Source organism: Nansenia antarctica (assembly GCF_963989245.1).
Source record: "Nansenia antarctica genome assembly, chromosome: 8".
NCBI classification, from domain to species: domain Eukaryota; kingdom Metazoa; phylum Chordata; class Actinopteri; order Argentiniformes; family Microstomatidae; genus Nansenia; species Nansenia antarctica.
This window is the reverse complement of record NC_137678.1, coordinates 22,275,122-22,292,083: the sequence shown is the minus strand read 5'-3', so window position 1 is coordinate 22,292,083 and position 16,962 is coordinate 22,275,122. Positions and strand designations below refer to the sequence as shown.

At 43.0% G+C, this 16,962-nt stretch overlaps 1 protein-coding gene across 1 annotated transcript; it reads right to left on the bottom strand.

The window, feature by feature from the left end:
* Window positions 1–4,219: 4,219 nt before the first annotated feature.
* Window positions 4,220–14,572, bottom strand: nup50 (nucleoporin 50). Its single transcript, XM_080538188.1, has 8 exons — window positions 14,432–14,572; window positions 13,561–13,645; window positions 13,041–13,124; window positions 12,227–12,428; window positions 9,695–10,471; window positions 8,170–8,254; window positions 7,478–7,596; window positions 4,220–6,194 (listed from the first exon to the last, which is right to left on the bottom strand). Exons 2-8 carry the CDS (start codon window positions 13,627–13,629, stop codon window positions 5,995–5,997), a joined length of 1,536 nt encoding a protein of 511 aa, XP_080394314.1. The 5' UTR covers window positions 13,630–13,645; window positions 14,432–14,572; the 3' UTR covers window positions 4,220–5,994.
* Between the last annotated feature and the right edge of the window lie 2,390 nt (window positions 14,573–16,962).

The following is a 16,962-nucleotide window of genomic DNA, read 5'->3' as shown; positions in this document are numbered from 1 at the left end:
CAGGAGGAGAGGACAAAAGGAACAATGAAAACCAGCCAATCAAAAAGTGCCTCTTCCCTCTATCTCATGGCCCTGCTCGAAGAGGATCCGCAGGTGCGAGGCGGGGCTCCACAGAAACGGGCCCTGGACATCAGGCAAGCATAGCGGAACATCCTGACTGTCCGTCAGGGTCACATGACCTGGAAGTGAGTCGTCATTGGCTGAACACACAATGACCCCGGAAAAGAGGAAAAAAAGGCTTAAAGAATGTGTCTGTTTCTTGTAAATATCTTGCTGCTTAACTATTCACTGATAAGCCTTGAGAAAGGTTACGCTTTTGACATAAAGCTCTTCCCTGTTTCGTCGTAGCGTCGTTTTTATTTCTATCCAACAATGGTGTGAGGTAAAAGAAAAGGGATTGTGTATCTGGATAGTTTTAGGTCCAATGGTTTGGGGAACGGGGCCCCCGTGTCCTTTTCTGGCCCCAAACACAGCCTTCAGGTTCTTTCTACTCACGTAAAAGATGTCACACAAAAATGTTTATTCCATTTTCGCTTGTGTGTGACTGTGAGGGACGGGAGGGAGGGACAGAGGGCCATGGACTGACTGTACTAGACATAGCTTGTCTGTTGGCACACTAAAATACCAAAAGGCGAAGGAGAAGAATTGGCCCAATAAGCAACTTTTACAATGTTTAGACTTAGTCTGTATCTGGTCAGAGATCGGAGGCAGACTTTTGGCTTCAGGGTGTACTCACTACTGTTGCATTTGTCGTCGAAGCAAGCGTTGTTGAAATTGACTCAAAAAATATTCAAGATCTTAACATTGTAGTAAGAGTTATGGACATACAATGATGGGTTTCTTTTTTAGCACATAACTTTTCCTGGAAACAAAGTATGCGTTGTGTGACTGTAGGCCTACTGTAGAACCGCCAACCCAAAGCTTGCAGGTACTGTACCCTTAGAACTTAGAGCAGGAAGAAAAGGTGTAGGTGAGAAACCATCTTATCAATCTTAACGGATAGCACTTCCCTGTTTCCGTCTGTGGTCCCTCAAGCCTTAAGATCCGTGTATATAGATAGATTCTCCATCCCACTTTGTAAACGCTGATTACTCCTTCAATCTTACCGACTGGAGAGCACCAAACGTGACCGAACATTGCTGCAACCTTCTTAATAAACCAGCCATGACCCTCTCTTCTCAAATGCGAATAGCGTTGGATGTAATTACACCTCCTCACATGTACATTTTACAGACACCAAAACCACTATGATGACCTGAGTGAAGATGTCAAACAGTTGTTTTTCAGAGTTCGGTGTGAACATGTGTGCTTGTTGACCAACTTGACTTACTTGACTTAGGTCCTTTTTCTTCGGGTGTGAAGAGTAGGGCCTCCAACGAGTTTACGCCACCGGTCTCTGTCCCTCGCCACAGCAGCCGCCGCCTCCCAGGATCTTAGACCCAGCATGTCACGCTCCCTCTCGACGGTTCTTCTCCAGGTTTCTTTGGGGCGTCCCCTTTTTCTTCGTCCATCAGGGGTCCATCTGAGGGCTATGCGTTGATGGTCATCCGGGCTTTTCCTCAACACGTGGCCGATGTACTTCCATCTTCTCTTTCTGATCTGCGTGCTTACCATCTCTATACCAGCAAGTTTTCTCACTTCTTCGTTTGACACCCGTGTAGGCCAGAATATTTTCAGCATCCTTCTTAGGCATTTGTGGACAAATGTGTCTAGGCACTGTTCGTCAGCCGCTGTCATCTTCCATGTCTCACAACCATATAACAACACTGAGATTACATTTGACTGAAAGATTTTCATCTTGGTCTTCCTCCGATACTGACTGCTGTTCCACAACAAAATCTTCTTTGTTGACCAACTGTGACTGTGTTTTCACTGTCCACGCGTCTTTGGTTCGCACCATCCTAGTTACTGTGGTGGGATTACACCAATAGGAACTGCACTCAGAGGTAAAGCCATTCACGAACAAAGTCAGCAGTGTTTTATCATGTTTTGTGTATGTATGTGTATGTACTTTGGGCATCTGAATGCTATGGTCTTCACTCTTACACTCACTCACTCTCTCTCTCTCTCACACACGGGCGCTATAGCCAGTGACTTTTCAGTATAGATCACAGGGCTCTTGACCTGGCGTGGTTATATAGGAGAGGAGAGAAGCCACTAGAGCTCCTCAGTGTTATACCGCTGTATAGTTTGAAGGCAGAATGTATCCCGCTCCGTTGAAATCGCAAAGACTGCTCTTACAACCATTTGATATATGACAAGAAAAATAACTAGTTTTGCTGCGAAAAAAAAGAAAGAAGCTTTTAGAAAGATTTTGGATCTTATTTATGACTGTGTTATTTCTCTCTCTCGGCTCTTAGGGAGGTTTGTCAAGCCGATAGAAAGCTGTTGTGGTACCTACCTACCTACCTACAGTTCCCAATGCTTTAACCTTTGCTTTTTGTATCAAAAATAAATACACAAGTAAAATTGCATGTTAGCCCCATACTTCTGTTGTATCATTCTCCAATCAGTATGTACATTTTCCTCTACTTATTTATTAAAATACACATTATCAGAAAATGCTGTGTTTTTTTCTTTTCTCAACTTAAGCAATAAGAGCTCTAGTATGATATATTATCTTTTTTTTCACTTTATAAATTTTTTCCGTAGTATGATAATAATATATGTTGCTTGCAGTAGGAGTTAGCTAGCACTAGTTAGCTAGTTAGCTCGGCCCCTGGGTGAGCTAGAGAAACGCGGTCTTCATTATTATTATTATTATTATTATTATTATTATTATTATATTATAATGTGTTATTATATATATTACATATAACATTTGTTTATTATGCATTAATTATATTTATTATATACTAATGAAGTGGAAAAAAAGAACATAGTATACTATGTTCTTTTTTTCGTTTTTGTCTTCACTTTATTATTTTTTTCCTTAGTATGATAATAATATATCATACTATACTATATCATACTATAATACTAAGGAAAAAAAGTAGTATACTATGTTCTTTTTTTCCACTTCATATTTTTTTTCCCTTAGTATTATAGTATGGTATAGTATGATATATTATTATCATACTAAGGAAAAAGATAATAAAGTGGAAAGAAAAGTAAACAAAAGAACAGAACATAGTATAATACTTTTTTCCACTTAGTATTATAGTATGATATAGTATACTCAGGTATATATGTTTTGTATATCCTAGGTTTCTCTTATTACTGCATTAATTGCTGCATTACACTGTCATATTATATAGTGTTATTTACTGTATTGTAGCGATAATGCAATAACAACCATATTATCACAGTGTTATTACTGCATTATTACTGCATTAATTGCTGCATTATCATAGTGTTATTATTATAGCGTATACGTAGTATACTCAGGTATATATAGTATATCTCAAAAGTGAGTACACCCTTTAGATTTTTGCAAATATTCTGTCATATCCTTTCAGGGGATAACACTATCTTAATTAAACTTTGATATAACTTAAAGTAGTCAGTGTGCTGCTTGAATAACAGTATAGATTTATTGTCCATTGAAAATTACTCAGTACACAGCTGTTAATGTCTAAACAGCTGGCAACAAAAGTGAGTTTTATAATATGATAAAGTATAGTATCATCAGGGTATATACAGGAATCTTGAGGTTAATTTCAATACCTTTCTAAGACTTTTTAAAGACCTTGTCAATATTTTTCCAGACCTCACCGCCACTTCGAGCTGTAAGTCATCTTTGTTTTTTAATAAAACTAATAAATTCACGAACTTTTACTAAACGTTTTTAGGACTCAAACTCTTTGGACAGAGTCTAGTTCAGAAAAATACCTACAAAATTCAAGACCTCATAAAATCGTGATAAGACTTTTTAATACTTAAGGGTCTTGATTTTCCCAAAATTGATTTATCAACTTAATACTTTTCAAGACACCGTGGATACCCAGTATGATATGATAGTATAGTATGATATCATATCATTATTTTTTTCCTTAGATAATTCTATCATACTATATCATGCTATAATACTAAGGGAAATCAGAACTGTCTTAGAGCAGCAAGGGTTCCCCCATGTGGCACTTACAGGTATTACACACTTTCTGTTGGAATTACAGTTGAAACCCTGGCTTTTTTTCTAACATTTGAAAGTTCACCACAACCAGCAATTAAAAATCAATAAAAAATGAAAAACAAGGGACAAGTTTGATCAGTTGGTGTATCGATTTATTCCCCAATCAATGACTCTACAAATGTATCAGGCATCGATGATTGCATGCCTCACCGTCTCTCTAAGGCGATAACAAAGGACACTTGGAAAAAATGAACAGAATCTATACATGTGACGTCCACGTGGCACACACACTGCCATGTTGAGAACAGACGTTGCACACACCACCTGAGAGGGTCTTAAGTGCTCGGGAGACATCTATTCCAGGAGTGGGCATTACTGGGTCCATTTGCACTGAGGACTTATTTAAAAAATGGGGGGAAATTGGGAGGACTTGTACTATAAGGATCATATTGGGGGTACAGACCTTACTTCTACAATAAATAGTTACAGAGCAAAATGCCTGAACAGTGAACACACGAACTCTGAATTATATCAAACATCCACACAGGATATCAGGTTTGGGTGTAGAGGGGGGGGGGGCAGGGTAACGTCTAGTCATTTACACCTTCAAACTCAGTTCTAACCTCTTCATCTCTACGGTCCTCAAGGTGTAGAGGTGTAAAGTGACTGTTACTTTGACCCAGGGTTTAGTAGCTACAGTATTCCCCCCCCCCGTTAACTCAGTCAACATGGATGGCTGCCTTTGACCGCAAACAAGATGAGAAGCAACATTTCTGCACACGTATAACCACACGGCTTGCTATTATTCAACTCGTCATGTTATTTCTTTGAGAAAAAATCTGACATAGCAAGTATATAAAACATTCAGACTGAACATAGTCCAATTCAAACTGGGATGAATCTCTCCCCTGGGCGACCCAGAACTAAATCAAAAACAGTATGAATGAAATTCATGTATCTAATGAAACATTAGAATTAAAATATCTAACCTGCTTCTCTCTCTCTCTCATCTTAAATAAAAACAATAGCAGCAGTATTCAAACCCGACGGAATGTTACTGAGTCCAGAATAGTGAAACTATTTTCTAACGTCTTGTTTCACATAGGGTTAGGGTTATGTGACACAAACATCAACAAGGTTTATGGTTTTTTCCCCCACCGTAACAAGTTAGTCTGAATTTATGAACCATTCACAATATTACCGTGAAGGAGCGAGACAGTGGAACCCATTTCACAGTATGAAAACCGATTTGTTTGTCATTTAAAAAAAAAATAAGAAAAAAAGTGACCTGTACATCCATGCAGTTAAAACATGGACTTTATCTGTGTGTGTGTGTGTGTGTGTGTGTGTGTGTGTGTGTGTGTGATGAGAAAAAAACCGCCATGAGTTCACCATGTGACCATGAGGCTGGGCAGGTCCAGGCCAAGCCTGTATCATCAGGAGACACAGGGAGTCTGGAGGGCCAGGACAGGGCGGGACGGGACAGGGAGGGACGGGACAGGGAGGGACGGGACAGGGAGGGACGGGACAGGGAGGGACAGGACAGGCAGGGCTTGACATTAAGCTTTTTCAGGTACTTGTCCTTCGGACAAGTGAACTTATCTTGTACTTGTCCGAGAGCTCAAGTTACTTTTTTAGTTTTGACTTGTCCATCGGACAACTGCAGGAGGAAGTCCACTTGTCCGAACATAAAATGTACTTGTCGCGGACAAGCCTTAATGTCGAGCCCTGGGACAGGGAGGGACAGGACAGGGAGGGCTAGGACAGGGAGACAGGGAGCCTGGGAGGATAGGACAGGGACACAGGGAGGGGTCTAGGTTAAAATATCATGGCCTGGACTGGGCTGTGGTGGTGGTGGTGGGTCTTCAGAAGTCTGAGCAGGGTGAGAGGGTGGAGGGAGGGAGGGAGGGGCAGAGGGAACTTTAACCCTTCTTCTCCTGGAGGATGCTGAGAAGCTGGTCGGCGTCCTCGGTGGTTTTGACCCGGATGAGCATGGGGACGGGGCTGGTGGGGTTCTTGTCGTCCACGGGCGGGTTGGGCACGCACACCACCATCACGTTGTTCTTGCCCATCCGGGAGCAGGGCATGGAGGTCTGCACCATGATGTTCAGCAGGATGTTTCCTGATGGGAACCACAGAGAAAAGGTCGTTGTTAAAATAATAATAATACATTAGACTTATATAGCGCTTTTCTAGACACTCAGACGCTTTACAAACTGAAAAGATCGAATAGTAAAATAAAAAGAAACAAAAATAATAAAAGAAAGTATAGGAGTCTAATAAATTTTTAGATTACTAAATCTAAATCTAAGTCTTTGTAGGACAATCTACTCTGTATACTGCTACTATATCTAGATTTAGCATTAGATTTAAGCATTCTCTCTCTCCCTCCCTCTCCCATACACACCAGTTGGAGCCGAGCGACAACTAGATGTGAAGACATCTGTCAGAAACCGAGCAACGTTGTGGAGGAATGAGACTGCAAATATTGTGTGCGGTAGTACCGCTTTACGGCCACTAGGGGGACAGGGAGAGTGTTTTGTAACACCCTCACGTAAAGCACAGCAGCAGCCAGAGGACAAGGACGAGTTAAGGATCGATCAGGAGGGTTCTCCAACGCAGCTTTAGAGACTTCCAAACCCAGGCAACAGAGATGATGTGTAGGGCGATGTGAACAGGCAGGTAAACATTCCTTTTCAGAAGCCCTGAAACCCCTGGAGAAGAAAGCAGTTTGCTGTCGAAACGTTTTGTCAGTAAATGATTGCGTCGGAGTAAAAGTTTGGCAGCTTCTAACATGACCTTAATCCTTCAGTGAGTATTATGGTCACTCTTTGCCAAAACCATTGTTTAAGCTGGTCTAACAGGCTTACGGCAATGTTACAGTGTGTACACGTTAGATTTGGATGACTATTGACAATACAGATCTAAAACACTGTCAGTCACCAGCTTAGGCTTTAAAAATGTGGTGGTCTAGTGGATAGTGAGCTGGACTACACAGGTTGTGAGTTCAAATCCCGCCTGAAACACCATCACTAGTGTGCCCTTGAGTAAGGCACTGAGCCCTCAGTTACTCCAGGGGGAATGTCCCTGTAATTAGTCAATCGTAATTGTAAATCGCTTTGGATTAAAAGCGTCAAAAATCTAATCTAAAAAATAAAAATAAATACATGTTGTAAATAAAATAAAATTTAAGCAAATTTTTCTGAGTGGGGCAGTGCCACTCATACTTTTCCTTTTATTGACAGATACAGTAGAGATTTTGACAGGAAGGATGGGTGAGAGAGAGAGGAGGGATGACATGTCAGGCAGGATATGTCCGCAGCCAGAATCGAACCGGGAACCCTGCGGTTACGTGGTCGACGATTAACCCGCTAAGCCCCCCCTAAATGTTGTAGATCAGCGTACCCAGGTTGGTGTCAGCGCGCACCAGCAGCTGTGTCTTCCCCTCTGCTGTGGTCTTCAGGTGCAGCGTGCCCACCCCCTTCTCCTTGAACTCACTCTCCTTTTTGTAGAACAGTTTGCACCTGGGAGAGAGAGAGAACAAATCTCAAAATCAGATGTCATTTTGAGATCAGTGTGAGCAGCACCATCAGTCCATCTGCCGACCGACACTGATTTCTGAATTCAGTACAAACATCAAATGTCATCACAATCAATCCTCCACACTGATGTTAAACGGACTAAAGACCTTATCGTTACAGTAGAATTTTCTTCCATTCATCTAATTAATTGCACATCAAAAATGTGGCAAAGCCATCTCTAATAATACATTCTAAATTCTACTATTTTAAATACAAATATTGAACCTTGTTTTTGAGAAAGCAACACAAACAGTGTAATAAAGGAGTAAATATTTACTGTGTGTTTAATTATTTGTTCTGACATCATTATGAACATTAACAAGTTAGTCAAATATTTATAAGACAGATGTTGATAAGATATTTATAGATAAGATGTTATTTAAAAGATAAATATTCTAGATTGAATGTGTAAGACTTAGGAAACTTTTCAAGTCATCAATCATAACGGGACCATAAGCCAACACACTATCAAACCCAGAGTGACTGGACCATACACACTATCAAACCCAGACTGACTTTTTGGAATAGAAGGCGTCCTGCTCCTTGATCTCCTTGACCTCAGGTTTGGGAGGCTCCTCTGACTCCTCCTCCCCGTTCTCAGCTGCAGAGGAAGAGGCACGGTGATGTTAATATCACTACTGAACATACATCACTACATAATATCACTACTGAACATACATCACTACATAATATCACTACTGAACATACATCACTACATAATATCACTACTGAACATACATCACTACATAATATCACTACTGAACATACATCACTACATAATATCACTACTGAACATACATCACTACATAAATAATATCACTACTGAACATGCATCACTACATAAATAATATCACTACTGAACATACATCACTACATAATATCACTACTGAACATACATCACTACATAATATCACTACTGAACATACATCACTACATAATATCACTACTGAACATACATCACTACATAATATCACTACTGAACATACATCACTACATAATATCACTACTGAACATACATCACTACATAAATAATATAATACATGCATACGTACGTATGACCCTGCAATAGCCTTTCACAAACTGGCATTCTGAGCAAGTTTACCATGTCAATAAATGTTTTATATATTATTGTTTTTTTATATAACTACATTTTGTAAAGCTTTCATTCGTGTCCATATCTCAGTGCGTCCCGTCCTTGGTGGGTAATGATTCTGGACCATGGATCCAGGTCATAGGTTCTGTTTCAGCTGATTTACTTCCAGACATATTTCGGCTGATGTTTCACACCAGTTATTTTAGCCAGTTAATCTTTTACGGTTTACTGCCTAACTTTCCTCAAAGCACGATACTTATTTATTCTATTTTAATTTCAAGCAAATCCTTCAGATTAACCTACATAATCCTCTGTATCTTTTCTATTTCTTATTGTTACAAAAATTCCACTGCATACAGGTGTAATCACACACAGCGTTCATTAGTGCAATTCATTATCTTCAAACATATCACTAACAACATTAGCTAATTGGCAATATGCAGACTACCATTGTATTCATTTTGCTCAGCAGTTATATACTAAGCTCAGTTATTGCGTACATTACTTAATTTGAATATGAGCAAATGTCTCATATTAACAGTAGAATTGATAGGCATAATTAACTAACTGACATTGCAATTGTCTGTTATGATTATTTTTGTACATGTATTCCTAAATCTAGTACAAATACAAAATCTGTGAACTGACTTAGGTACTGCCTTCACATTTCTGAACAAGTCAAGATGTTTAACCTACAGTTCTGTAGCTGAAGTTAGTTGAAATGACTACTGGTATACCATGCCAAAATGAAAATAACATTTACACAGCAAACAGCAAACATGAATTAAGTGATGTACTGTGTTTGTGGGACATTAGAAAGGTGCTGATATAACAACGTATGGTAGAGAGTTCACTTCAAACTGCCCTAAACTCAACACATTAACCCCCCCTGCCCCATACCTGTAGTCTAAACTGAACACATGAACCCCCCCCTGCCCCGTAGCGTACCTGTAGTCTTGGCGGCAGCCTCGGTTTTCGCCCCGCTGAAGGAGAAGGTGGCGGAGGCGGGTGAGGCGGCGGAGCCCGGCGTCCCGAACAGAGAGGAGGCTGTGGAGGAGAAGGAGAAGCTGGGGGTGGGCACGCCCCCGGACCCCAGGGAGCCCAGCACCGCACTGTCCACCTTTTGGCCGAAGCTAAAGGATATGCCGGCGGGGACCGGAGTCTTCTCCGGGGCTGCGGCGCTGTCCTTGCCAAACGAGAACAAAGACGGGGGGGTGACGGCTGGCGTCGGTACTGTCGCCGTGACTACCGAGCCGCTGCCACCGCTACCGCTGGAGAACTGGGCTACGACGCCGGTCGGCTGGAGCCCCCCTGCCCCCCCCTGCTTCTTCTCCCCCGGCGCCTTGCTCTTCTCCGAGCCGCCTCCTGCTGCTGCTGCAGAAGAGGCGCTGGCCCCCGCCCCCCCGGCCCCCCCACCTCCGGCCGAGGCTGAGCCTCCGTACTTCTTCTCGATGCTGGCCAGGTGCTGCTCATAGTCCCTGAAGATGGGGTTGAGGTCACACAGGGGGTTGCCGTTGACGTGCTTGGTGATCCAGTCCCGCACGGAGCAGTTGAGCGCCGTCAGCTGCCGGCTGTACTCCTTGTTGCCGCTGCTGCTGCTGCTGCTGGTGGTGGTGGTGGAGCTCTGAGCCAGGCTGGGGGCGGAGCCATTGGTCTGCTTGGCTGTGATGTCATCGGCAGATGCAGCGGCGGTGGTGGAGGCTGGACCGCTGAATGTTAATGAACCTAAGAGATGGAGAGAGAGGAAGGGGAGGGGGGGGGGGGGGTGAGAGAGAGAGAGGGAGTTTGACTCCTGCTGCACAGAGAGAGAAGCAGAAATACCTCAGAGGTAGCCTGGCTTGTGTTTAATAGTAGGGAAGGGGGAGAAGGGGGAGGAGGGCTGTGTGCCTATGCGGCTGTGACAGCACCCCTCCCCCACGGGTCCTCCTCGGCTGACTGGAGCACTGCAGCTCTGTCATTCTGCCCTCAAGCACCGTGCAGTGAAAGAGACGGGAGGCCACATCGGGTGCACACACACACACACACACACACACACACACACACACACACACACTAATGCCAGATACCCCCCCCACCGCTTCCCCACCCCAGCCTTCAACAATGGAAGATTTTCAACTCAATTACATATTAACAGTGGACCACCACTGGTAGCTGACATAAAATGAACATTCCTTTTCAAAGGAGTGCGAGAGCCTCTATCCTCCATAAGGGTGGCTCAGAGTGAACTGAGTGGGATAATAAACCAGGTGCCTATATCCTCCATAAGGGTGGCTCAGAGTGAACTGAGTGGGAGAGCCTATATCCTCCATAAGGGTGGCTCAGAGTGAACTGAGTGGGATAATAAACTAGGTGGCATTATGCCTCCGACATCTGCAGGAAATCCCATCACTTAATGCTTTCCAATCCCATTAACACTACAGGTACCATCAATCCCATTAAGGAAAGCAACATGTTGGTGAATCCTGGTGAGGAGGGGGGGAGAGCTGGGAAAGACCATTACTATTAGGAATGCACAGACATTTCAGGAACCGAACGTATTTGGCAGAAAATAGCACAAAAAGCACATTCGGTGTTCGTCTGAATGTGGGGAAAGACCGAATGTTTACCGAACAGACAACAAGACGTTTATGACGTGATCAAACAGTGCAAGCAACCCATGCTGTTCTGTGAATGACATGAGCATTGACGGACGACTGCCTACTAACTAGTGCCTACTGCCAAGTCATATTACAGCAAACATGTCGGCAGTTTGGCATCTGTTCTCTGAACGACAACGAGCATCCGTTTTTGTGACTTCTAAGCTAAGCGATCACTAGAAACTGATGGGATCACAGTAGCCTATTTTACATCTTTCATGAAATGAGGAAATATTGCGTAACATTAAGTATATACAATTTCAAACACGTGATAATGATGGTGTTTGGTCATCATTATCATTTTACATTACCAAACATAGGCCTACAAGCATGAATAAAAAGCTATATTTATTTAATTTAAGCAATGGTAGAAAAAATGGCAATAAATAAATAAATTGCCCGTACGCACTTGTTTCCTTAGTTTGAGTGCATCCCTAATTACGATATACAGGCCTTTCTTTACTTAGATCTATTGTTTTTAATGTGCCAAAATGCCTAGAACCCTTTTCCTACTGCTTGGGATCCTCCTGAGACATCTACTACTCCCCTGTACTGTTTCCCCAGTGTCATAATGGAAAAAAAAAAAAAAGATCTTCCTGCTTCTAGCACGACGACTGCCAATGGCCCCAGGCCTGAGCATAGATTATTTTTCCTGCTATGACTGGTGGATAGATGAATCACTTGCATAGTCAAACGTATTTGTTCTAAGTTGCTTTGGATAAAGGCGTCTGCTAGATGCTAAAAATGTAAATGTAAAATGCAATAATTTACCCATGAACCCCAATAAAAGTGTTACCATGCAGTTTACGACTCTCTGATGAGTGAAGCCTAAACTCTCCCTTACCTGGGGTGGTGGTGGCTGTAGCAGGGCTGGCAAAGCCACCAAAGGCAGGAGCGCCACTGTTTCCATTGGTCAGACCAGTAAGGCCTTTGAAACCGGTGCCGTTCCCAAACCCAGAAAAGGCTGTGACTCCACCTCCGGCAGACGGCGTTGTCAGGGCCAGAGAGAACCCTTTAAAGACTTTAAAAGCTCCTGCGCTTTCACCCTGGGGGCAAAGACAGGAAACTCATGGATTATTCAAGGTTGAACGAGATGATGTACAAGACAAAGGCATGTCAGAGTGTTGGCATGGAAGCATCGTCTGAATGAACTTGAGGTAACCCTGCCCTGCCTGGCGGCATGCACCGGGTTCCCACTACTTCTGAAACATCAAATTCAAGCACCTTTCAAGGACTTTCAAGACTCAATTCCCTCAAGGACCCAACACGGCATAGTTTGAGACAGATCTAGATGAGAATTTATATAATAAGAACTATCCGCTCACAGACAATAATTAAAAAGAGAGGCTTAAATGTGTGAACACTAGATGGTCTCTTGCCTTCTCTACCACAGCACAGCAAAACAAAACAATATATTGTGAAATATGTGTCAAGTTAAGCAATACAGAGAAGAGGAGCTAAGTAAAACATTTTTGAATATATATATATTTTTAGAGAGAGAGAGAAAGAGAGGGGGGAATTCAAGCACTTTCAATGACCCGTCTATTTTCAAAAACTTTTAAGACCTTGATTTCTTTTTGTCAAATTCACAAACTTTCAAGGATTTCAAGGCCCCGTGGGAACCCTGCATGCATGTGTGATCGTTTCAGGGACATTACCTCTGCGCCGGGATTTCGACGTTTGGCCTTCTTGATTGGCCTGCTTTTCATCACATCGTCACTTGCGATTGAAAACATCCCTGCCTGAAGTACGCAGTGTAAAAAAAAAAGAAAAGGAAATTACACTTCATGATCTTGACTTGATCCTCCATATATTTTCTGAATGTTGCCATGAAAACTGTTTGTCACACACATGCATGTATGTTAGTATTCATTGTTATCTGCTGTGATGCTCAAACTTGGCGTCTGCATGACACCAGGGGAGGCTGGTGGAGCCAGCAATCAGAGGACATAGCTCATTGCAATGCATGGAATGAGGAATTCAAAGATGTGTCTGAGGCCGTTCCATGCATTGCAATGAGCCACATCCTTAAATGTCTACCTCCACTGCACCATATATCAAAAAGAGACCAGTGCCAATTAACCACGCCTGTCTTGAGAACGTGTGAGCAATAATGCAACCACACATCTCACAGCAGGGGGGCTCTGGAACTGTAGCAGAAGTCATCTTGCAACCCACCTCCTCCCCTTCATCTTCCTGATCCCAGTTCCTGTCAGTCAGCTCCTTGTCAGCGATCCTCTTTGCCATCACAACTCTTTGCTCTCTGGGAAAACAGCAGCACAAAAGCATTGTTTACAAGTCAACACTCATCATCGACAGTAAACAGTCGGTTTAATCTCTGATCAATTCATTCAACCGGTGTCCAATCTGACAACACTGGCCATGTCAATAGAACGAGAGATAGCGGCGGGTTGTTTCCTGGCCTGTAAAAAGTAAAAGAAGTAAAGTTCGGAATTCGCACCAAGTGCGAACTCGAGTGGTCTCGAGGAACGTATGACGTGTGGACAATCAGGACTACAGATCATTAACGCACAATAGTCCCAATATGAGCTATTCATACAATATCTCCTGCAAACGAGCCAAGCATATATAGCTAACAGTCGACAGTAAACGTGCGTGTAGAAAACAGATCTAGCCAACACTGGATGTCAATCAATACACGTCAAGATCGGGGACACAGACAGACAGGACAATTAACTCGGCCACTTTTCCAGAGTTTGCTACTTTAGATCATTGACACGTGACATTGTCTTAGACTGGTCTCGAAAAATAAACAAGCAAAGTAGTTAGCCAGCTAGCTCCACGTGGCTACACGGTCGAACACGTGGCTTTAGAACTCGCAGTTACAAGCAGTCTGCTATATGTAATGTAACACCGTTATGTATATATATCTACATCTAGTCAGAGGGTTAGAGCGCCTCGCGGTGTAGCTCCTAGCAGCGCTGCTACCTTACCTAGGCTAGGCTACTTAGCTAACCGCTAACGTCACACCGGTTACATAACATACTTTTCATATATTATGTCATTATATATAACGTATAAAACATACCTTTTCCTGAACGAGATGTTTAATAACTACCCGATAAGAGCAAAAACGAGTTCCCCGAGTGATCCTGACTTGGATGAAAGCCGGCTGGTCGTCACTAGCTTAGCGGTTCTGTGACTGTGTTCAAAACCGCCTTTAGGCCGCCATTTTACAAAACAGACCGTCCGCGCCTGCGCACGTGTGGTCAGGCATAGAAGACAGGCATCATGGGAGTTGTAGTGCATCATCGTGACAGGGACCAAGCCCGCGCACTTTTGTCACATCAAATAGAAGACAGGCATCGTGGGAGTTGTAGTGCATCATCGGGACTGTAAGCAAGCCTGTGAATACAATCTAAACATTGATTGCCGAGTATTGTATCTATTGGTCACCCAAAACAACCCATAAGAAGGTTGTGCTGTACTTATTCGTGTACCTGACTGGAGTAGTGTGCATGAAGCCTACTACAGCCACTTTATTTGTACACCACAGGATGCTGAAGAGCATGTTCTATGGGGCTGTGTATTTCCTCTGCATACAGTGATACACCATATTATCTAGGGTAAGGGTGGCTTCCACGCACTTGATTGCAAGACACCATATTCTTTCTCTTCTCCACCATGGGCGGCTTCGGGATTTGCAGGCCAATCCATTACAGCTCCAGCTAGGTTTCAGGGCTGCAATAAAAACCGGGATGCAGAGAGAGAGAGAGAGAGAGAGAGAGAGAGAGAGAGAGAGAGAGAGAGAGAGAATGAGAGAGAGAATGAGAGAGAAAGGCTCCGGGGATTGAGGGGTAAAATGGTGCAGGCAGAGTTGGGAAGCAGATGGCTGGTCTCCAAGCTCTCAGGATCCTCCATCCTTGCTTTGCCAAGGCAGGAACAGGAACAGGTGTGGGAGAAAGCAGGAAGTGAGCTGGGGGCCCTGGAGGGCAGCAGGAGACCCTTGACCAGCTGGCGAGGAGGAGACGGCTCCGCCTTGGCACCGCAAAAAAAAGGAAACCGTGTCCAACCTGGAAGGGAATAGGGCACCAGACATGGAAACAAAAGGTTATTTACGAAGGAAAGGGGATTGGAGGAGGGAAGGAGATAATAGGCCTAAAGCGAAAGATAATATTTAAAATAAAATAAACATTTGAAGCAGGAGTACATTTGGCGCAGATACTGTTGTATTTTCCTTCCTGTAGTATCCTTCCTGTATAGCCTATATTAGGTTTTACTGGTTCTGTCTCTCTCCATTTTCTGTATTCTGTTAATGGCTCTGAGTTGCAATGAATGAAGGGCACAGGTGCTGACAACCACAGGGCCGGTACAGACTGCTGTACTCCTCTCAGGGAAGAAGGGCCTCCTCAGGCTAACAAAGGGAGGCCTCCCCAGCCTGCTGGGCAGAGCAGACTATTGAGGGATGATAAGACAGGGATAAGATGGGGATACCCGACAGTGCACGATGGGGGAGCCAACTCAATAGGCAGGCTTCTGAGCTGTTCATTCAGCCAATCAACGAGGCGACAACCTGCTCAGGCCTCTGATCTCCACAGGGCTAGCACAGGATCGACTGATCTTAGATTTGTATAGAATTAGACCTTTTCGCAAACCCAAGACTTGCGGGGAGAATCAAAGGTAAGGGGATTCCCCAGGCCGGCAGAGATGTTATCGATCACTATCTATGAGGGGGGGATATTGAACATCAGTAATTATCGCAAATTTGGTTGTTCTGATTCCAGTTCTGACATAGCTCCATGGATCCTCTGAGACGACAGATCTATAATGTCAGACATCTTGGTCTGGTTGGAAGAATGCAGATCATGATCCAGATCACAAATACTCACCGAGCATCTGATTAATATGCGTTTAAGAGTTTGACTTCTTATCTTCTTCTTCAGTTATTTTCTTGATTGAATCTCAAGGTCCTTATGACTATTCCTGCATGTATCTCTAATTGCTGGTCTGCTCACACAACATATTTAAATGTCAATCAGGCACTACAGATCAGTGAAGCTGTAATTACACTCAATTAGCTCACTGTCACATTATATGCAGCAATTAGTGTAGTGACAAATTAAGGGGAAATATAATTGGATGCTCTTAATGGAACAATTTCTACTTTATCTTTTCTCAGACATATTTTTTGTCAAGGGTAAGGAAGCAAGGGTATATGTGGAGAGGAGCAGACACACATAACATGGGTTGATGTTGAAAGTCAATGTGGCAGAATCAAGAGGAACAGCATTTTATTATCTATCCTTTTTTTCATTTTACACATTTAAGTATGTAAAATGTAAAATGTGATTTTTTTTTCTTCAGATTTCACGAATCAACTGTTATTAGGGAATGTGACCTACATGAAAAGGTGCTCTCTTTCCATGGCAACCAAAGCAGGAAGCCTGAGAGAAGGACTAGAGTAAAGAATAGGGACATCCTTCCACTGCTCAACTATTTGTGTTGGGATTCAATCAGCTTAATGCCTTCTAGTGGCTAGGAAGGGTACTAAGAGTGAAACGTTGATCTATGTCCCCTGGGTTTTTAATGAGACATTGCCTATGTGGCTCCTTTTCTTCA